General features: G+C 39.9%; 1 protein-coding gene across 1 annotated transcript in view; it reads left to right on the top strand.

Annotated features, from left to right (window-relative positions):
• Positions 1-721: 721 nt before the first annotated feature.
• The window catches only part of klf7a (Kruppel like factor 7a), a 25,876-nt gene continuing 919 nt past the window's right edge, over positions 722-25,678 (top strand). Inside the window, exons 1-4 of the mRNA XM_058380247.1 lie at positions 722-1,175; positions 19,884-20,409; positions 22,901-23,024; positions 25,016-25,678. The exon at positions 25,016-25,678 is cut by the window's right edge and continues 919 nt beyond it. Coding sequence (XP_058236230.1) covers positions 1,074-1,175; positions 19,884-20,409; positions 22,901-23,024; positions 25,016-25,067 — 804 coding nt within the window. The 5' untranslated portion in view covers positions 722-1,073 and the 3' untranslated portion in view covers positions 25,068-25,678. The remainder of the gene's footprint in view (positions 1,176-19,883; positions 20,410-22,900; positions 23,025-25,015) is intronic.

Below are 25,678 nucleotides of genomic sequence, written 5' to 3'. Positions count from 1 at the left end.
TTTTAAGACATGACGTGTGTATTGTGACTACTGTATGTACGAGTGTGTAAAGTGTGTGTGCCGTAACAAGACGTGACGTTATTCACCAGCACTTTAAAAATCAGTAAATAACAATCTGTATAATACACACACACACACACACACACTAATACAGTCTAACACAGAGTAACACTAACACTTTGATGCACTAACACACTCTGACACACTTTCACTTAAACTCTGCTCAATACACACTCTACTGAGTATATATAGTAAACACACACACGCACTAAGACTGACACACTAACACACTTTCTCACACACACACACACACACACACACTATTCATACAGACGAATACTTCGTTAATTAATTATTTAAAATATTTTCCTGTGCGTAATTAGGGAATAATTGAAAATTTTATTTATTTTATTAAGCAAATAAAAATCCAAAAATAATTGTAGAAATCCTGTGCTTGTTTGTGTCAGTGTGTTTCACTACGCAGACACGCGCACAAGCCTGAACTCAATGAACTCGCGACGTCGGGTTTTTTTTCTTTTATATACCGCTCCGATATAGCTCCACGAGCAGAGGCATGATTGACAGCCTTTTGTCCAATCTACTTGCACTATTCACTTTAGCACCGCCTCTCATCAGCATGTGGCTCCGCCTCCTGGACTTATCCAGAGCCACGGTTCCAACCCCCATTTCTTCCTTATTTGGTCACGCACTGCGAGCTGAGTGGCAGGTGCGCGCGTGCCTCCTCTCTACCCGTTCAGTTGGTCCGCACGAGGCGCCCGGCGCGCGATTCCTCTTCTATCAGCACCAGAGCGCTTTTTTTTCTCTCCATCTCACCTCTCCTGTTATCTCCGCTAACTTTCACGTCGTGTTTTCTCCATTTATTTTAATATATCAATCTTTTTTTTAAATAAATAAATAAAAAGATAAAACCTTGAACAAAACACCCGCGAGCGTTTAAGGGGTTTATTTTAGGACAGAGGAGAAAAGTAATGCTGAATGTTCCCGCGGGGCTGTGAGGAAATTTTTTCCTTGGATTTGTGGCGACTCGCGTTAGCATCATCAGGAGCATCATCATGGACGTCCTGGCCAACTACAGCATCTTCCAGGAGCTCCAGCTCGTGCACGACACCGGCTATTTCTCCGCCATGCCGTCTCTGGAGGAAAACTGGCAGCAGGTAGGAACTTATTCGTTTTATTCGTTTTTCCTCTTCAGCATCCACTTTTTTCCTCGCACTCCTTCATTCAGCATCAGCAACTTGTACAGAGATGCTGAGAGTCGGGCGCGAGCGCACGCACGCATGGACGCGAGCGCACGCACGCGCGCACGCTTTAGTGTGTTCATCTAATCAAAATTAAAGCGGGTGTGAAGGGGACTAACGGAGCAGGATACTGCGTACTGTAACACACACACACACATACATACACACACACACACACTGACTCGCCGTAACACACACTATCGTAGGGTAACACAGTATAATGTACTATAACGCACTGTAACACACACTAACTTACTGTAACACACTAACACTAACACACATGAATGCACAGAAAACACTACAAAAATAACACACTGTAGCACACTGCAACATATGAACACACTATAATCCAATCTATATATCATGTAACACACTATAACACACTGTAACACACACTGTATTGCACTCTAACATACTAACACACTGCAAGGCACTTTAACACTGCACTGTAGCACACTAACACATTGTAACACACTCTAACGTACTGTAACACACATTAACACATTGTAACACACACTAACACATTGTAACACACACTAACATACTGTAACACACACTAACACACTGTAACACACAGTAAGACATTGTAACACACACTAACATGCTGTAACACACACTAACACATTGTAACACACACTAACATACTATAACAAACACTAACACATTGTAACACACACTAACACATTGTAACACTCACTAACATACTGTAACACACACTAACATACTATAACAAACACTAACACATTGTAACACTCACTAACATACTGTAACACACACTAACATACTATAACAAACACTAACACATTGTGACACACACTAACATACTGTAACACACACTAACACATTGTAACACACACTAACATACTATAACACACACTAACATACTATAACAAACACTAACACATTGTAACACACACTAACATACTGTAACACACACTAACACATTGTAACACACACTAACATACTATAACACACACTAACATACTATAACAAACACTAACACATTGTAACACCCACTAACATACTATAACAAACACTAACACATTGTAACACACACTAACATACTATAACAAACACTAACACATTGTAACACACACTAACATACTGTAACACACACTAACATACTGTAACACACACTAACACATTGTAACACACACTAACATACTATAACACACACTAACATACTATAACAAACACTAACACATTGTAACACACACTAACATACTGTAACACACACTAACACATTGTAACACACACTAACATACTATAACACACACTAACATACTATAACAAACACTAACACATTGTAACACCCACTAACATACTATAACAAACACTAACACATTGTAACACACACTAACATACTATAACAAACACTAACACATTGTAACACACACTAACATACTGTAACACACACTAACATACTGTAACACACACTAACCTACTATAACACACACTAACATACTATAACAAACACTAACACATTGTAACACCCACTAACATACTGTAACACACACTAACACATTGTAACACACACTAACATACTATAACAAACACTAACACATTGTAACACACACTAACATACTGTAACACACACTAACATACTGTAACACACACTAACATACTATAACAAACACTAACACATTGTGACACACACTAACATACTGTAACACACACTAACACATTGTAACACACACTAACACACTGTAACACACAGTAAGACATTGTAACACACACTAACATACTGTAACACACACTAACATGCTGTAACACACACTAACACATTGTAACACACACTAACATACTATAACAAACACTAACACATTGTGACACACACTAACACATTGTAACACACACTAACATACTATAACACACACTAACATACTATAACAAACACTAACACATTGTAACACCCACTAACATACTATAACAAACACTAACACATTGTAACACACACTAACATACTATAACAAACACTAACACATTGTAACACACACTAACATACTATAACAAACACTAACACATTGTAACACACACTAACATACTGTAACAAACACTAACACATTGTAACACACACTAACATACTATAACAAACACTAACACATTGTAACACACACTAACATACTATAACAAACACTAACACATTGTAACACACACTAACATACTATAACAAACACTAACACATTGTAACACACACTAACATACTGTAACACACACTAACATACTGTAACACACACTAACACATTGTAACACACACTAACATACTATAACAAACACTAACACATTGTAACACACACTAACATACTGTAACACACACTAACATACTGTAACACACACTAACATACTATAACAAACACTAACACATTGTGACACACACTAACATACTGTAACACACACTAACACATTGTAACACACACTAACATACTGTAACACACACTAACACACTGTAACACACAGTAAGACATTGTAACACACACTAACATACTGTAACACACACTAACATGCTGTAACACACACTAACACATTGTAACACACACTAACATACTATAACAAACACTAACACATTGTGACACACACTAACACATTGTAACACACACTAACATACTATAACAAACACTAACATACTGTAACACACACTAACACATTGTAACACACACTAACATACTGTAACACACACTAACACATTGTGACACACACTAACATACTGTAACACACACTAACACATTGTAACACACACTAACATACTGTAACACACACTAACACACTGTAACACACAGTAAGACATTGTAACACACACTAACATACTGTAACACACACTAACATGCTGTAACACACACTAACACATTGTAACACACACTAACATACTATAACAAACACTAACACATTGTGACACACACTAACACATTGTAACACTCACTAACATACTATAACAAACACTAACACATTGTAACACACACTAACATACTATAACAAACACTAACACATTGTGACACACACTAACATACTGTAACACACACTAACACATTGTAACACCCACTAACATACTGTAACACACACTAACACATTGTAACACACACTAACATACTATAACAAACACTAACACATTGTAACACACACTAACACATTGTAACACACACTAACACATTGTAACACACACTAACATACTGTGACACACACTAACATACTATAACAAACACTAACACATTGTGACACACACTAACATACTGTAACACACACTAACACATTGTAACACACACTAACATACTATAACAAACACTAACACATTGTAACACACACTAACACATTGTAACACACACTAACACATTGTAACACTCACTAACATACTGTAACACACACTAACATACTATAACAAACACTAACACATTGTGACACACACTAACATACTGTAACACACACTAACACATTGTAACACCCACTAACATACTGTAACACACACTAACATACTGTAACACACACTAACATACTGTAACACCCACTAACATACTGTAACACACACTAACACATTGTAACACACACTAACATACTATAACAAACACTAACACATTGTAACACACTAACACATTGTAACACTCACTAACATACTGTAACACACACTAACACATTGTAACACACACTAACATACTATAACAAACACTAACACATTGTAACACACTAACACATTGTAACACTCACTAACATACTGTAACACACACTAACCTACTATAACACACACTAACATACTGTAACACACTAACACATTGTGACACACACTAACACATTGTAACACTCACTAACATACTGTAACACACACTAACACATTGTAACACTCACTAACATACTGTAACACACACTAACATACTATAACAAACACTAACACATTGTAACACACACTAACATACTATAACAAACACTAACACATTGTAACACACTAACACATTGTAACACTCACTAACATACTATAACACACACTAACCTACTATAACACACACTAACATACTGTAACACACACTAACATACTGTAACACCCACTAACATACTGTAACACACACTAACATACTGTAACACCCACTAACATACTGTAACACACACTAACACATTGTAACACACACTAACATACTATAACAAACACTAACACATTGTAACACACACTAACACATTGTAACACTCACTAACATACTGTAACACACACTAACCTACTATAACACACACTAACATACTGTAACACACACTAACACATTGTAACACTCACTAACATACTGTAACACACACTAACACATTGTAACACTCACTAACATACTGTAACACACACTAACATACTGTAACACTCACTAACATACTGTAACACACACTAACATACTGTAACACACACTAACACATTGTAACACTCACTAACATACTGTAACACACACTAACATACTATAACAAACACTAACACATTGTAACACACACTAACATACTGTAACAACACTAACGCATTGTAACACACACTAACACATTGTAACACTCACTAACATACTGTAACACACACTAACACATTGTAACACTCACTAACATACTGTAACACACACTAACATACTGTAACACACACTAACACATTGTAACACTCACTAACATACTGTAACACACACTAACACATTGTAACACACACTAACATACTATAACAAACACTAACACATTGTAACACACACTAACACATTGTAACACTCACTAACATACTGTAACACACACTAACACATTGTAACACACACTAACATACTATAACACACACTAACATACAGTAACACACACTAACACATTGTAACACTCACTAACATACTGTAACACACACTAACACATTGTAACACACACTAACATACTGTAACACACACTAACCTACTATAACACACACTAACATACTGTAACACACACTAACACATTGTAACACTCACTAACATACTGTAACACACACTAACCTACTATAACACACACTAACATACTGTAACACACACTAACCTACTGTAACACACACTAACATACTGTGACACACACTAACACATTGTAACACTCACTAACATACTGTAACACACTAACACATTGTAACACTCACTAACATACTGTAACACACACTAACATACTATAACACACACTAACATACTGTAACACACACTAACATACTGTAACACACACTAACATACTGTAACACACAAACACACTGTAACACACACTAACATACTATAACACACACTAACATACTGTAACACACACTAACATACTATAACACACACTAACATACTGTAACACACACTAACATACTGTAACACACACTAACATACTGTAACACACAAACACACTGTAACACACACTAACATACTGTAACACACACTAACACATTGTAACACTCACTAACATACTATAACAAACACTAACACATTGTAACACTCACTAACATACTGTAACACACACTAACACATTGTAACACACACTAACATACTGTAACACACACTAACCTACTATAACACACACTAACATACTGTAACACACACTAACACATTGTAACACTCACTAACATACTGTAACACACACTAACCTACTATAACACACACTAACATACTGTAACACACACTAACATACTGTAACACACACTAACATACTGTGACACACACTAACACATTGTAACACTCACTAACATACTGTAACACACTAACACATTGTAACACTCACTAACATACTGTAACACACACTAACATACTATAACACACACTAACATACTGTAACACACACTAACATACTGTAACACACACTAACATACTGTAACACACAAACACACTGTAACACACACTAACATACTGTAACACTCACTAACATACTGTAACACACAAAAACACATTGTAACACTCACTAACATACTGTAACACACACAAACACATTGTAACACACACTAACATACTGTAACACTCACTAACATACTGTAACACACACAAACACATTGTAACACTCACTAACATACTGTAACACACACAAACACATTGTAACACTCACTAACATACTGTAACACACACAAACACATTGTAACACACACAAACACATTGTAACACACACTAACATACTGTAACACACACTAACCTACTATAACACACACTAACATACTGTAACACACACTAACATACTGTAACACACAAACACACTGTAACACACACAAACACATTGTAACACACACTAACATACTGTAACACACACAAACACATTGTAACACACACAAACACATTGTAACACTCACTAACATACTGTAAAACACACAAACACATTGTAACACTCACTAACATACTGTAACACACACAAACACATTGTAACACACACTAACATACTGTAACACACACTAACACATTGTAACACACACTAACATACTGTAACACTCACTAACATACTGTAACACACACAAACACACTGTAACACACACTAACACATTGTAATACACACTAACATACTGTAACACACACTAACATACTGTAACACACAAACACACTGTAACACACACTAACACATTGTAACACACACTAACACATTGTAACACACACTAACACATTGTAATACACACTAACATACTGTAACACACAAACACACTGTAACACACACTAACACATTGTAACACACACTAACACATTGTAACACACACTAACATACTGTAACACACACTAACATACTGTAACACACACTAACACATTGTAATACACACTAACATACTGTAACACTCACAAACACACTGTAACACACACTAACACATTGTAATACACACTAACATACTGTAACACACACTAACATACTGTAACACACACTAACACATTGTAACACACACTAACACATTGTAATACACGCTAACACATTGTAATACACGCTAACATACTGTAACACACACTAACATACTGTAACACACACTAACACACTGTAACACACACTAACATACTATAACACACACTAAGACATTGTAACACACACTAACACATTGTGACACACACTAACATACTGTAACACACAGTAACCTACTATAACACACACTAACACATTGTAACACACACAAACACATTGTAACACACACTAACATACTGTAACACTCACTAACATACTGTAACACACACTAACATACTATAACAAACACTAACACATTGTGACACACTAACATACTGTAACACACACAAACACATTGTAACACCCACTAACATACTGTAACACTCACTAACATACTGTAACATACACTAACACATTGTAACACACACTAACATACTGTAACAACACTAACATACTATAACACACACTAAGACATTGTAACACACACTAACACATTGTAACACACACTAACATACTGTAACAACACTAACGCATTGTAACGCACACTAACACATTGTAACACTCACTAACATACTGTAACACACAGTAACCTACTATAACACGCACTAATACATTGTAACACACACTAACATACTGTAACAACACTAACACATTGTAACACACACTAACATACTATAACACACACTAAGACATTGTAACACACACTAACATTGTAACACACACTAACATACTGTAACAACACTAACACATTGTAACACACACTAACACATTGTAACACACACTAACATACTGTAACAACACTAACACATTGTAACACACACAAACACATTGTAACACGCACTAATACATTGTAACACACACTAACACACTGTAACACACACTATCATATTGTAACACACACAAACACATTGTAACACACACTAACACACTGTAACACACACTAACACACTGTAACACACACAAACACATTGTAACACACACTAACACACTGTAACACACACTAACACACTGTAACACACACAAACACATTGTTACACGCACTAATACATTGTAACACACACTAACATACTATAACAAACACTAACACATTGTAACACACACTAACATACTGTAACACACACTAACATACTGTAACACACACTAACACATTGCAATACACACTAACATACTGTAACACACACTAACATACTGTAACACACACTAACACATTGCAATACACACTAACATACTATAACACACACTAAGACATTGTAACACGCACTAACATTGTAACACACACTAACATACTGTAACAACACTAACATACTGTAGCACACACTAACACATTGTAACACTCACTAACATACTGTAACACACACTAACATACTGTAACACACACTAACACATTGCAATACACACTAACATACTATAACACACACTAAGACATTGTAACACGCACTAACACATTGTAACACACACTAACATACTGTAACACACACTAACACATTGTAACACTCACTAACATACTGTAACACACACTAACATACTATAACAAACACTAACACATTGTAACACACACTAATATACTGTAACAACACTAACGCATTGTAACACACACTAACACATTGTAACACTCACTAACATACTGTAACAACACTAACACATTGTAACACTTACTAACATACTGTAACACACAGTAACCTACTATAACACACACTAACACATTGTAACATGCACTAATACATTGTAACACACACTAACATACTATAACAAACACTAACACATTGTAACACACACTAACATACTGTAACACACACTAACACATTGCAATACACACTAACATACTGTAACACACACTAACACATTGTAATACACACTAACATAGTATAACAAACACTAACACATTGTAACACACTAACATACTGTAACACACACTAACACATTGCAATACACACTAACATACTGTAACACACACTAACACATTGTAACACACACTAACATAGTATAACAAACACTAACACATTGTAACACACACTAACACATTGCAATACACACTAACATACTGTAACACACACTAACACATTGTAATACACACTAACATACTGTAACACACACTAACACATTGTAATACACACTAACACACTGTAACACACACTAACATACTATAACACACACTAACACATTGTAACACACACTAACATTGTAACACACACTAACATACTGTAACAACACTAACACATTGTAACACTCACTAACATATTGTAACACACAGTAACCTACTATAACACACACTAACACATTGTAACACACACAAACACATTGTAACACGCACTAATACATTGTAACACACACTAACATACTATAACAAACACTAACACATTGTAACACCCACTAACATACCGTAACACACACTAACACATTGTAACACACACTAACATGCTGTAACACACTAACACATTGTAACACACACTAACATACTATAACAAACACTAACACATTGTAACACACACTAACATGCTGTAACACACTAACACATTGTAACACACACTAACACATTGTAACACACACTAACACATTGTAACACACACTATCACATTGTAACGCACTAACATACTGTAACACACACTAACACATTGTAACACACACTAACACATTGTAACACTCACTAACATACTGTAACACACACTAACACATTGTAACACACACTAACACATTGTAACACACACTAACACACTGTAACACACACTAACACATTGTAACACACACTAACACATTGTAACACACACTAACATACTGTAACAACACTAACACATTGTAACACACACTAACATACTGTAACACACACTAACACATTGTAAAACACACGAACATACTGTAACAAACACTAACACATTGTAACACACTAACACATTGTAACACACACTAACATACTGTAACAACACTAACACATTGTAACACACACTAACATACTGTAACACACACTAACACATTGTAACACACTAACACATTGTAACACACACTAACATACTGTAACACACACTAACACATTGTAACACACACTAACATACTGTAACACTAACACATTGTAACACACACTAACATACTGTAACACACACTAACACACTATAGAATACACTCTAACACACTCTCTAATACACGCAACCAGTCTAACACAAACCAGCACTGTATGTGGACTAACACACTCTCTAACACTCTTACGCACAAGCACTTACACTAGCACTTACGCACTCGGACACACTCTTCTACACTCACACACCCTCTAAAACTAACACAATCCCTCCTAACACACTTTCAAACACTCTGTAAACACTTCCTAACACACCAACACACTCTCTACTAACACACTCTTACAAGCTCACACACACAGTAACCGTTGTAACGTCAAATGAATGTAAATGTATAAAATTAATTCTTAAATTATTGTTTTCTGAGGTCTGTTGTGTCGCACGTCGCAAACCAAAACCACATGTTTATTACTGGCCTAGAAAACAAATTACAAATAAGCTCCACCCCCTCAGGCACACCAGATCAGGGGGCAAGCGCTTATTATTAACCGCTAATAATGTGATATTGGGCCATTGTTTTATCAAAACAATTCTAAACACAGATAATAATAAAAAAGAGCTCCTGGGACGCTGCAAAGACTATTTCAGGTCGCTGTGGAGGGGTGTTGTGTCTATTTTTGGCTCTGATGGGAAGTCAAAGCGTCTTTTATTCTCCCTGCATCCATTTCAGACCGTCCTGTTATTTTTAGATCTCTGAAATCTTGCTGTGGCTGCAGTAACGTGCTGAGGAGACACGTGAGCACCTGAGAGGTTTCAGGCCCAAAAGCAGATCTGCGTTAATAAAACACTACTCGCTAGGGACTTTTTTACGAGTTAAAAAAAAATTGTTTAAAAAAAAGCGTTTTCTCTCGGTATTCTAGCATCTTCCGAATTATCGACTTGCATTCGTGTTTACACTCTTCCTCTTTCACTCCAGTCCTCATTTAGCCGTTTTTTATGTTTCGATCCGACATTGACTTCTGCTCAGCCGTTACAATATTGAATAGATCGTGTAACCGATACGGTAATGACTTCCCCTGCGTCGCTGCTGATTAGCTCGGAGCTTGCGCAGCACTTTATGTATTCGGAAGGCTCATGTTTATTCTGCTAAAAGAACAGGATCAGGATCATACGCCTCCTTCTTCTTCTTTTGATAAACATATAAGCTTAATGGTTCAAATTCCAAGTGAGCACCGAATCCTGACTCAGAGGATTAAATAGTGTCGGTTGTGAAGCTCGACACTCAATAGGTTTCAGTCGTGGAGCATGAGAGCGAAAAAGCAAGACGTCGGTTTGCATATGAATGCTCTGTCCTTCACGAAGGGAATTAGACATGCATCAGATAAGAAAAGAAATAACAGTTTGACTTCCCGTCACTCCACCGAATCCTGCTCTCGCAATAAACCAGTCGAGTCAAAGTAGCCGGCCTGAAGCTCAGCTCTGATGAGCAAAGACAGAAAAACCGAGGAAAAATTGCAGAGCCTGCGTTTTTTTTTCTCTCTCTCTTTCTCTACAAAACGTTTGATGGAAACCGAAAAAGCGAACAGAGGAAATGATTTCTCTCTTTTCCACGGATGCCAAAACTCCAAACTGCATAGCAATTTCTGTTTCTTATTTATTTCACCGCTTCATCAGCTAATAATCCTGACGTACGTACGAAGCTCAGCGTACACCTTCCGCTCGCCACCGCTTCCGCAAAAACCCGACGGCGGATATTAACGCCGTTAACGAGCACATCATTTGTCATGACAGATCTTGAGATAACTCTGCGTGTAATGGAGCCCAAATGGTGTTGGAGAGGTTGATAAAAATCCGATTTGATTACATCTGGCAAGGAGCCATAATTGAAAACGACAAAAGGAACGAATCGCTCGCTCTGGTTACGTTCGTGCGATATAGTTATCACGGAGATGGAGCGAGGAGCGCTGGAATATCCTTAATTAACACAAGACTATAATTAGTGTCTAGACTAGAGAGAGATCTTTTTTTTTTCGCTACACCCTCTGGCTGTGTGTGTGTGTGTGTGTCGTTGTGAACAAAAGGCTTTCAAGCACAAAAAATCTCTGTATCATTTCTAAAAGTAATAATAAAAAAATCACAGCATCAGCTTGTGTATCTCTAACTGGCGGCATTTTGGCCTACTTGCTAGTTTACTTCCTCGCAATATTTTCCAATCATCTTCCAACTGAGCTCCTCGGCTCTTTATCAGGCCCTTAAAATAACGACCGCAGTCACTGAACGAAGTGTGTGAGAGAGGGAGTGAAGTGTGTGGTGTCCAATTAGGTGCCTGAAAAAGCGTCACTTCATAACCCCATGGAACAGGGCTCGGATCTTCCTCACCGGCATGAGACAGAAAAATATTCATATTCATATTCCCTTCATGAAATTTTTAATAACGCCGGAGTGTTTCAGTGGCGGCTGAGCAAAAAAAAAAATGTTTTACATAAAACACACTTCTTTTAAACAAGCCGAATCCCTTTGACTCTTAAATCCCAGGATCATTCTACATAAACACGTCACTCTTCGAGTTAGCGATCACTCGAGGAAGCGCAGACGTAAAGTGACTGTTTATCAAGACTTCACCTGCGGTAACTCAGCCAGTCTGGCACTGCAGAGAGATTACCGCTTGTCATCTGTAGACATGAGCCTTGACATAAAAAAATCTGATATTCAGTACACTTTTCTGGTTACAAGATTCAGAATCAAAGCAGTCTTTAGATATAAATGTGTGTGGGTGTGTGTGTGCGCACATTACTGACACAAATTGTGAGCTATTCAGAGGAAGATATATCATCAGTGGAGTTGAAAAAAATATCTTTAAAATCTGTGTGTAACATTCAGGGAGGAGGAAACGTCAATCAAATTTGAATAAAGTGATAATATCGTATGCTTTAAGAACTCTCATTTATTCGACTTGTGTGTGTGTCTGCTACCGTGTAGCAGATGCCTGAGCTCAGCACTTCTGCTCAGCATGTGAGTCACATGCAAACCCAGCTGTATTTCCATATGTTCCTACGCCACGTTCTACCTGACCGAAAATCTCGTCCTCGTCCTAAACACCCTGAACGTCAGCATGATGAATCCTCCTCCTCACTCAGAATCATCCACTTACACTCCGATTTCCTCAATCCCTGACCCAAGAGGTCGAAGGGTCAGATTCTGATTCTCACCATCAGGAGACGTTTTTCAAGACTCTATCGAGACAACAAATCCAGAAGTGTGTACTGAAAAAGAAATCCCTTTCTCCTGATGCTTTCCTCACACCCCTGCTCCTCTCGCTCTATCTCTCATGCTGAGGGAAATGAAGCTGAAACGTCCTGCTGCGAGAACAAGAGGCTGGTGCGACAGCGGTGTCCAAACAAGCGTGACTCGAAATCCTTTTCACTTCTCTACATGCTAATCACCTCAACATGACCGAGAGAAGCCTCCAACTAGCCAGTTTTTCACTTTTAAACTGAAATAAACAAGTGACTCAGCTATCTAAGAAATATTAGACTGCTGTATGTGTTTCTTCTCACAAGGCTAAAGTTACACAAAGAATATTTTCTCTATGCAGCCTGAGGTCACTACAGTAAAGCGCATTGATGCAAATGAGATGCAGAATATCAATGACGGACCTGCGATTAGCATTAAAGGAAAGTAAAATCCATCCTTAATCTACAGTAAGAACCTGATCTTCAGTAGCAGGCAAGGTGAGGGTTTTTTTTTTAACTCTCTTGGCACTCTTGGTTCATCTCTACCTAAAGAAACTGCTGGACTTTAGTCCTCAGTTCTGAAACTTTCCTGCCTTTAAGGCAATCGCATCACCTTTGTCACTATTTCCAAGCTGGATTTCTCATGGATATGGCATTGCACCTCACAGGAAGATGGAGTAAAGCAAACCTGGTTTTAAAACACACCGCATCATCCCAGCATGACCAAATCCATTTAAGCGAAATGTTCTGAGTTCACCTTGTAACAAAACTCAGAGGATTTGGTTCTAAATTCTGCCGACGTCTCCTGCCGATCCATCTCCCCCTTCCGGAGATCTCTCATTGGCAAACTTATCCAGCCGATCCACTTCAAGGACGTTCCGCCTCAATTCATTTAGCATCTCATGGATTTTCTTGAGCTTGTGTCCAGGAATAAAATAATGAACCTTTTCACACCCCTCCCGACACTTGCACATTAAAAGCACCCATCAAACGGTCCTGCACTGATTGATCCAGAGCTATCAGAGCGCTAGTTTTTATTGCTAATTACCCAGCCGTCCCCCCTCGGCACTAAACCAAGCTTAGCGCATTAAAATACAAGAGCAGCAAGAAAAAAAAAACGCTCAAAGAGGTTTATCTGCTCATAAAAATGTGCTGCGGCCCATGTGTGTGTGAGTGTGTGTACGTGTGATTCCTTAATTGGTGTTATGTCACAGGCGCTACATCGCTAGGTTATCAAAGTAAAGCATGTATTGCTCCCTTTGAAACAAGCTATTAGCCATTTTAAACAAGCTGAGAAGATGGCGTGCAGAGGTAGCCACAGCCAGAGATAAGCATGCCCATCATCAATTTATTGCCATCCAGCATCAACACAGGAGATGAGAAATTTCCTGATATTAAGTCGAGGCTGTTGTTTCATTCTACGGTCCCCTCCGGCTTTATTAACGATTTTGCCAACAGCCTGTTCAGGATCCATTTCACGAGTGCCGGCTTTGCTTTTTATGGCTGCTTAGGAATGTCAGCAAACATTAGGGTGCATTCAGCTAAATCCTGCACACGTATAACGGTGACAACTCTGTGGAAACGCAACGCTGACTGGCAGTCGATCTGACGTTCTTTTGCTGTGTCTAAAACAAGAACAAATGCAGTTTCTAAATTCTAAATGCTTTAAATGCATCATGTAAAACTTGGATCTTCATTTGTCCTGCTAGCTACATATCTGAAACTTTCTATCCCAAAATCTAATGTCAGCCAAGGTAGCAGATCTTCCACTCAAACCTTGACACACTGTGTCTTCCTGAGCTTGCTTTGTGCCCAGGGGGGACAAATCTGTGGCCTCTTGAATTCCAGTAATCCTACAGCACCCAAAGCCAGTCTTATCTTGAAAGGGCCGGTGTCGGGGCAGGTTTTCTTTCTAACTAAACAGCCTATTGAAAGCTAGCAAGATCAACAGGTGAAATCAGAAAGAAACCCTGCACCCACACAGGATCTTTAAGGGTAAAATTAGACACTGGTCTAAACAGTTGTGTGTTTCACACAATTCATTTGTGGCAACAGTGTGGGGACAAACCACATGAGGATCTGACTGTCAGGAGTCCAGGTACATTCCACAGTCAAGAGTTTTTTCTGTGGGCATTAAACAAAACTCTGCGAGTACTGTATTTTATTCAACTGTATGACTGTGTCTAAAAACCCAGTCTAGAGCCTTTGGTGATGATATCACACCCACCCTATCCTTTCCCATCCCCCCAATTTATTGATCTTTGTCTTTCATTGATTAACTGTCAGCCAGCTGGCAATAAGCCTCCTCCTTAACATGCTGGCAGAGGTTCATTTGTCCATATGTGTGTGCGTGTGTCCACCTAAGTTTAATATTACAGATCGATGAGCTATTGCAGGACTGGCCGAATGAGCTGCCCCGTCCATCAGTCTCCAGCTGGTATACATACTTCCAGATGTTGATCAAACATCTGCTGAGTGCTCTGGTTCAGAAACCGACTGTGGGGAAACCTTTCTATGGACGAGTGCCATCTATCTATCCATACATCATTTTTCGAGGGATTTTGTAATTCCTGTACTGTCTGTTTTACCTGGAGGAAGAGAGGAATAAAAATGGAGAAATGCCCTTTTTTTTTTGCTCTAACCTGATATGCACCTAGTCTAGACAGCCCAAGATAAACCAGTCATTATATTTACAGGGAACATGGAGGTGGGTTGGGGGATGGTGCTTGGACATCCATATATTAGAGACAAATTCGATTCCGCTGGCATTTTCGGTAACAATATCCTCAGAATGTCAGGACCTCTGGGTGAACAGTGACAGAAAAGAGAGATAAGAAGGAAAAAGAGCAGCCAATTGGACCTTGCTCCAGAAACACCACATGCCCCATTCTCTGTCTCGAGCTCTATCTACCTCTCCGTTTGGAGATGCCACATGCAGTCAGACTCCACATTTCACCAACACGATACCTGTTTCAGCTGACCACCACCTTGACACTCAAGGCCTTACTGCATTCACATTTGCCTCGCACCTCTGGAGCTGGGGGTTCGATTTCTGATTCCTGATTTGATCTTCAGGGTGGTTCCTCCAGGAACTTTAAAGATATGAGTCGTAGACATCATCTCTCATCACTGCATTTTCTGTAGTGTGTAAATGAGTGTGATTGTGCACTGTGATGGGTTGGCACCCTAGACCAGGTGTCCCTTGGGTATCTGCCTTATGCACAAAGTCCCCTGGGATAGACTCCAGTTTCTTGTGACCCTGTGTAGGATACATGGTACAGAAAATAGATGCATGGTTTATGAAGCAAGTCAAACAAACAGAGAGAGAGAGAGAGAGAGAGAGAGAGCACTTAATTTCACTATACTGTGCTTTAAGTCCTCTTGCTCTAAGGCTGGCATTCTTAATGATATTTTAACATCAGGATATTCCATGAGCATGAAGTTTAATAGTTATGGACGTATCACGTTTATGTGCCTGTTTGAAATTCCGTGCTGACATTAAAAAGTTCTTTTTATCGCCGACCAGATCGCAAACATGCACATTACATTTCATTCCATTAGCAATGACGGCGCAGCTAAACAGAAGGTGTAATATATCAAATCAGTGATAGAAGCATAGCTAGGGGGAATAAAAGCAGACAAACAAATGAAAACACAATTTAGTATTACAGTAAGCCAGAAGAGGAAACACAACAGACTCTGCCAAGGAAAACGAGAGCCTGATTCTCGGAATAAATGATGATGTAGTGAGTGTGTGTTTGTATTGTCATCTCTACCCATAACTGTGTTTGTCTTGTCTTTGGAATCTTCTTAATGACTCTGTTACATAATTGTTTTTCTCATTTGTGAAACATTTGGATGTGAATAGAAATGTATTGAATAAACACAGTAGTGTGTTTATTTGGGCAGATCCAAAATTCGTAGTCAGGATCTTTAGCAAAGGTCATAACACTCACAGGCACATTTAATAAAAGTCGTGAACCGTGGATTATACAATGCAAGTGGTCATTTGTGGCCAATGGGTGGTCATTTGCACCATCACTGTTGCACATCCTCGAAAATTTTTAGACATCCGTGTAGCGCAATACTGACTTTAACAGTGGGGGGGTACAGCACCATGTGCCACTGTGTCCGCAACTGACTAAACAAGCTACCACTGAGTCTCAAATCACATAATTATGCACTATTCTGCTAACAGCTTTTCCGATACAGTTAGTGTTTGGATTTTAAAAAAACCCTTAAACCTTGTATCAACCTTCTGGATTTTCTAGATTTGTAAATACTTTTGGTTTTCAATTTGAGACGTTGGTCAATGTTGTAGCAGTCACAAAGTTTCAGAGATCTGGCACTTGGTGACGAAACGGCTTGAAACTGCTGAACATTTTATACTTGGGAAAACCTGATGGACAGAGATGTTTCGGTTCTGACATGCAATCAAGTGGACATCGCTTTAAAACCCTCAGATATGTTCTATATTAAAATACTTCACAAGTCACGTATCAAATATAAGCCAGGTCTCGAGGAATGCAAGCCAGAAAGGTACAAGTGAGTATTTAATGATACACAAATGTGAGAAAAATGTAAAACAAACTAATCAAGGGCTAACACGAAACAGGCGTACACAATCAGGCAGCAAATCAAAGACAAGACAAGAGCAAAGAAAGGACTAGAACAGAAGCTAGTGAGGTTCACGTAAGTTCCTCTTTCTCTCAGACTCTCATTCTCTGTTCCATCTGTCTCTCTATACACTTATCGAACTCTTCTTGGTGCTTGGTGTCTTTCGTTCTCTCTCTCTTTCTCTCTCTGTCTTCCTTCTCTCCTTCTCCCTCCCTCAGCAGGTAATTCAGGTCAGTTGTGTTTTTTCAGCTCCAGAGAGCTCCAGTCGCCACTGTGTAATCAATCACGGTCTAACCATCTATCTCTGAAGACCTGCTGAGGCAAATAACATGCCAGAGAGAGAGAGAGAGAGAGAGAGAGAGGGAGAGAGAGACTTCATCAGTGGGTCAGGGAAGTGGACACACATAACCATTCGTCATTGCCATCATGCAGCACAACTGGGACTGAGTTTAGATTGTGGAAAGACTGATTCTTCATCTTTTTTTCTGCTGTATTATTTTATGTCGAGGGACTGTGAAAGACTGTGGTGTGTGTTAACCAACGGACTGGGCTTTTTTACGCATTTGTTTGTGGACAGGGAGGAAAAATAAAGAGAGGGTACCGTCATATGTGGGTTCTATATAACCGTTATGCTAAATGTCATCTCTGGAGTCTGATAAGATCGAGTTAAATATCACCTTCTGCTCTTCTGTTTGTTGAAGTTCCTCTCTCTCTCTTTCTCTTTCTTCCTCTCTCTCTCTCTGTCTCTGTCTCTCTCTGACTTCCAGATTCTAATGCTCATTTTCAGTAACAGCGACTCTGACAATAGTCCAGCTAAATCACTGTATATGACATAAAAAAAATTAAAAATCATTTTTTTCTGTCCTCGTGTTTATTTAACGTTTTTTGGAAGGAGTTTTCAGTGTCAGAACTTTGTAATTGTAAGCTTGATTTTCGTGTTTCCTCAGACATGTCTAGAGCTGGAGCGCTACCTTCAGACGGAACCCAAGCGGCTATCAGAGCTCTTCGAAGACGAACTGGACCGCCTGCTCTCTCCAGACTTCATAGAAGGACACGGAGAGGACGAGTCACTTAACCCGTCACTCATCAGCCTGACGTCATCCCCGCTGCACCTCGACGGGGATCCGCTGACCTCGCCGTCCACCCCGGACCCTTCCGACCTCAGTACAGGCGTGGACGTGGCCCAGCTGAATGCGCTCACCACCCTGACTCCGCCCTCGTCCCCGGAATTGGAGCGCCATTCACTCAAGACCGCCCACACTCTCTGTACCACAGCTGACGGGACTCTAATGCTGAAACTGGCCGTGGCACGGCCGCTCTCGCCTGGACCTAGCGACGGCGAACAGGCAAGCACCGCGGGGGGAAGAGACTCGGTCGACAACAAGAAGAGAGTGCACCGCTGCCAGTTTGATGGCTGCAGGAAGGTCTACACCAAGAGCTCTCACCTCAAGGCACACCAGAGGACACACACAGGTAGAACCAACACACACACACACACAAACAAAGATATGAACTATTAAAGGAAATCTCACGATACTGCAACACAACACCTAGACAGGCTTATAATTAACACCTCAGCCCCTGCGTCATCACGCCATTTCCTCAAGACTGCCTCAGCACCTCTTCACAAACTTTCAGGAACTTCAATTTTCTTTCCAGGATGTAGAGAGATGTGTGTGTATGTGTGTGTGTGTGTGTGTGAGAGAGAGAGAGACCGCATTTATTAAGATACAGCTAGTCACACTCGTCATTTACTGTTGCAAGCTGAAATTTCCCTCCAGATGTTTTCCTCATTAACAACTTTAAGAGAGAGAAAGAGAGAGAGATGGAAAGAAAGACTGACAGACAGACAGGGGAAAGGCAAAGACATGATTGAGGCGTTGACAGAGCAGGAAGTGTGTAAAAGAGAGAGAGAGAGAGAGCGAAAGAGAGAGAGAGAGAGACAGGCAGAGCGGATGGGAGAGATACATAGAGAGAGGTAGAGAGACAGAGAGTATGAGTGAGACAGGGAGTGGGAGAAAGACAGAAAAAGTCACAGAGAAACACACAGACAGACAATCAGAGAGAGAGGAGGAAGAGAGATAGAAAGAGAGGCTGCAAGGGAGAGACACACAGACAGTGGGGAAAAGGCACAGAGAGAAAGACAGACAGAGAGCGCTTGACAGACATGGAGTAAGAGGCTGAGAGATGAAAGAGAGGGGGAGTGAAAGAGACAGAGAAACATATAGGCATGAAGACATGAAGAACGAGTGACTGACACAGAGAGAAGGACAGATCGACAGACAGTGAGAGAGAGTGAGAGAAAGAGAGAGAGATGAGAAAAACAGAGAGAGAGAGACATACAGGCATGAAGACTTGAACGAGTAAGCAGAGTAAGAGAGAGGGAGGAGTGTTGAGGTCTAATCATTGAGTTTTCGAGACTTTTTCAGCTCACTGTGTTTTGTTATTAACATCATCACTGGACGCTGTTCTATCTGTCATTACACAACCTGGAGAGAGAGACTTTGAAGAAAAGCAAAGACAAAGTGAAGAAAAGAACAGAGTGTGTGTGTGTGTGTGTGTGTTTTTATCCCTGCGAGTTTGGAGTAGGAGTGGTTTCTAAGCAACCTGCACATCTTGGCTGAACAGCCGCTCATTCCCGGCATCGGCGTCACCTTACACCGCTCACTCACACACACACACACACACGCACACACACACACACAGAGCGTGTAGGGCTCTGGTTGCCAGGCGACTGCATCCTCCCTTGGCAGCACAGGCCGTAATTGGCTAGTTCCAGATTGTGCTCGCGCCTGGTTGCTAGGTGACCGTCTCCAGCATCCGTGCCACCGTGACTTATAATTGCTCCGAGTTGTGGGCACAGGTCTGAACCTGCGCCATGTGTGTTCGTGTGTGTGTGTGTTCGTGTGTGTGTGTGTGTGTGTGTGTGAGAATTACATTCCTACTACCTACAAACTCCACAGATGCCATAAACAGCTTGACATTTCCATGGAAACGGTCAGCGAATTAATCAATCACTTTTCATAAGAGTAACGTTTCAAAGGCATTGGAATTTTAGGGTGGAGCCATCTGAAACGTGGCTGGGTGTCTGGACCACGTGTCACTTCTGTACACGTATAAAACCTGTGGTGAACATCGATACATACAACACACCAGTGCACACCCGTTTCTACCTCTACAGTCATGTCATCAGGATTATGAGAAAAAAACAGCAGTAAAAGCACTAAAAGCAGCTTTGATTCTCATTGATCGTGTGTGTGTGTGTGTGTGTGTGTGTTCCTCATCCAGTAAGCGTGAATTCATTTATTGATACGGTCTCTCAGAGTTTTATTTGCTTTATAGAGCCGCCGTGTCAAGTGGAACCAATCCATGAATCTGACTCTCGGCTTGTTATATTAGTTCCTGTTTTTTTCCCTTCTCATTACTCTTAATCTTATTTATTCCATAAAGCAGGTGCAGTGAAATAAACGCTCAACGATAGCACTGGGGCTGTTCGGCTCTCCAGGAAGAACGCTGAAATGCTTTTTTTTTTTTTTTTTATTCCTCCGGTTCTGTGGTTTACTGCATTGCTCTTTATCCCAGAGGACTAAATTGATACGCACGCAATTTAGCTTTGATTTGTGTGCGCAGACGTTTTTTAAAGGCTCGTTGGGAAGATTTGTGGCTGTGTCTCACCGCTCAGACAGAGGCAGCCGACTGACAGTAAATATGAAGTTCCTCCCCATTAAGCATCATTACCAGGCTAATGATAGCGTCCAAATAAGCTGCCCCATCCCCCCACTTTACTATACAGATAAACAAGCACACATGCTCACACACACACACACACACACACACACAGGCTGTGACGTACACTCTGTGTATTTTTATAAACTCAGGTTGTTTTGTTGCAGGCTGATTAACATGTACGTCACTGATTTGGATTGTTGCAGCAATCTCATGAGGTGCGTGTGTGTGTCTCTAGGTGAGAAGCCCTACAAGTGCTCATGGGAAGGCTGCGAGTGGCGTTTTGCACGTAGCGATGAACTGACGAGACACTACCGCAAACACACGGGCGCCAAACCCTTCAAGTGCGCACACTGCGACAGGTGAGGCTTCATCGTCAACAATTCGACTAGAGAAGTGAACAGCCTGATCTAATCAGTTCTCCTTAAATTGAGTAAAATAAAGTGGTGTGGCTGTTAAAGAAAGAAAGAGAGAGACAGACGAAGAAGCAGAGATGGGGACAAAGGGGTGTTGTGCAAAGCGAGAACGACATATGGAGACAGAAGGACAGACAGACAGAGGGACGAAGAGATATATACAGTAAGTGAGAGTTAGAGAGAGAGAGAGAGAGACAGACAGACAGAGTGTGTGAGAGACAGAGAGAGAAACAGACAGACAGAGTGTGTGAGAGACAGACAGACAGACAGACAGACAGACAGAGTGTGTGAAAGACAGAGAGAGAGACAGACAGACAGATCGTGTGAAAGAGAGAGAGAGAGACAGACAGACAGACAGAGCATGTGAGAGACAGACAGAGAGACAAAGTGTGTGAGAGACAGGGAGACAGACAGACAGACAGAGCATGTGAGAGACAGGCAGACAGACACAGTGAGAGAGATACATAGACAGAGTGTGTGAGGAACAGAGAGAGAGACAAATCAAAAACTGAGAGAGAGGCAGACAGACAGTTCATAAGTCGAAAGAAAGGCAGATCCAGAGAGAGAGAGACAGACAGACAGAATGGAAAAAGCCAACAACTTTTTTGTAGTGGTTCTATATTTTACCATTAAAGAACACTGGAACGAGTTAAAGCTCCCTCAAAAAGACAGATGAGCCAATCAACATGTAAATATGGAGTGATTGACAGGTGAGTAGAGGCACTGAAGAGTCTTGGATATTAACCACAAACTCTAATATTAGACACGTTAACATCAGCTAGCTAAACTGATCAGGATATGCCACTGACAAAAAGGGTAATGGGGTAAAAAATTCAGGTGTATATACACCCACTGCCTCAGACACAGACTGGTGACGGGACTGTCGTGAAATTAAATTCCTCTTCAGGACAAAAAATATATATATAAAAAAAACATGTACGCCCCGGTTAATAGAGTCAAATAAAGAGGAAAAATAGAGCTCTTTGTTCAATTTGGCTCTGCGCCTGCAGTGAGAAAAAACAACAACAACAAACAAACAGTTTCTGTGTATCGACCCCTGAGGGCCAATCTCATGCACAACCTCTCTTTGATGTAAATAAGTCCTTCACGCCTTTTACACTCGTGTGTCCTTTCTGGACACCTTCGGGAATCCACTTCTGTCAGGAGAGGCCCGGATTACCATTATAATGAGTGTGTGTGTGTGTGTGTGTGTGTGTGTAGAGTGTCCACAGGGTCTCCCTGCCTAAACTGAGTCTTAAATACAACACAGAACCTGTAGGACCTCCAAGACCAGCTGCCGTGATGCCTCGTGGCAGCACCATCTGTCCTTCTTGATCTCCGAGCGAAATAAATAAATCAAATTATCTTACATTAAATAAAAAAAAAACTCATCCGATAGTTTGTGCGGCATAGCGTTATTTGGTAAAGTTTTATCTTTATACGTATAAATTATGCTAAATATGTCCACGCGGCTCCTGAGTTAACATTAACGTTAACTTTTCCCCAAAAATAAATAAATACATGCTGATTATATTTTTGTTGCATTTTTCTGACACAAAAAATGTTGTGTCCAAAAAAATTTTTGAGGAATAATGATGCAAAATGCTGTTTGGGTTTCAGTAGCATGCTAGGTTTTTTTTTTTTAAGCTAGCTACGCTTATGCTAATTCATACATGTGTCCATCTCTATTAGCAACACTTTAGGGTCTATTCAACACAACATGTGATCAGTTTCAAAGTGAAATCTTCAGATTTATAGCCCTGGAGCTGTGGAGTGCTTCACTGTCTTAGTCACTGCTACACACAGACTTTTCAGTGTTTCAGCTAGTTACAGCAAACCATACAAGAGTATACACGACTAGTTTGTTACTTTCTGCTCCTAAATATCAACGTTATCCTTTTTATTCTTTGCTAATCATCTCCCTGTTGGTCTTGCAGGTGCTTCTCGAGGTCGGATCACCTGGCGCTCCACATGAAAAGACACGTTTAAATTAAAGGACGATGTCTCCGAGAGGAAACCGGACACACCGATTCGAATGGACACACGGTTCTGAGTCTGAACGCTTTTTTTATTTAACACGACCAATCAGATCTCGGAGAGGAGAACCTAATAAAACCTATTAGGAATTTAGACTACAGCCACGTGCTTTCTCCCGAACCATGGGGAATGTATTTCCATTTTCCTTCCATAGCTAGTGCATAAAGCCCCCAGAGGAATGTCGACGCAAAGGATCGCGCTGCTTTTTTTTTTTTTTTTTGGAGAACATCTATAGACATTTCTTTTCAGGCACAAGTAAGAAACATTTGCACAAGCGCAGTTGAGGATCAAAAAAAGATTTTATTACTCCATCTGAGGACGAAAATCCCGGATTTGTTATCGTTAATGTTCTTGCACACATCTTGAACTGTGCTGTTTATTTATCCTTCTTGAATTTTTTTGTTTAACTTTCCTCCAGAACAAGCATGAAAAAAAACCCCGAGATGACGACGACAAGAACAACAAGGCAGCGCTATAGAAAAGTAAAACGTCAAGACGTTCACGAAACATTATATTATCATCTCACTACCTTCCTGAATAACTAAAACGGATAAATAAAGCGG

This window comes from Hemibagrus wyckioides, linkage group LG26 (assembly GCF_019097595.1).
Source record: "Hemibagrus wyckioides isolate EC202008001 linkage group LG26, SWU_Hwy_1.0, whole genome shotgun sequence".
NCBI classification, from domain to species: Eukaryota; Metazoa; Chordata; class Actinopteri; order Siluriformes; family Bagridae; genus Hemibagrus; species Hemibagrus wyckioides.
This window is presented reverse-complemented; position numbering and strand designations above follow the sequence as displayed.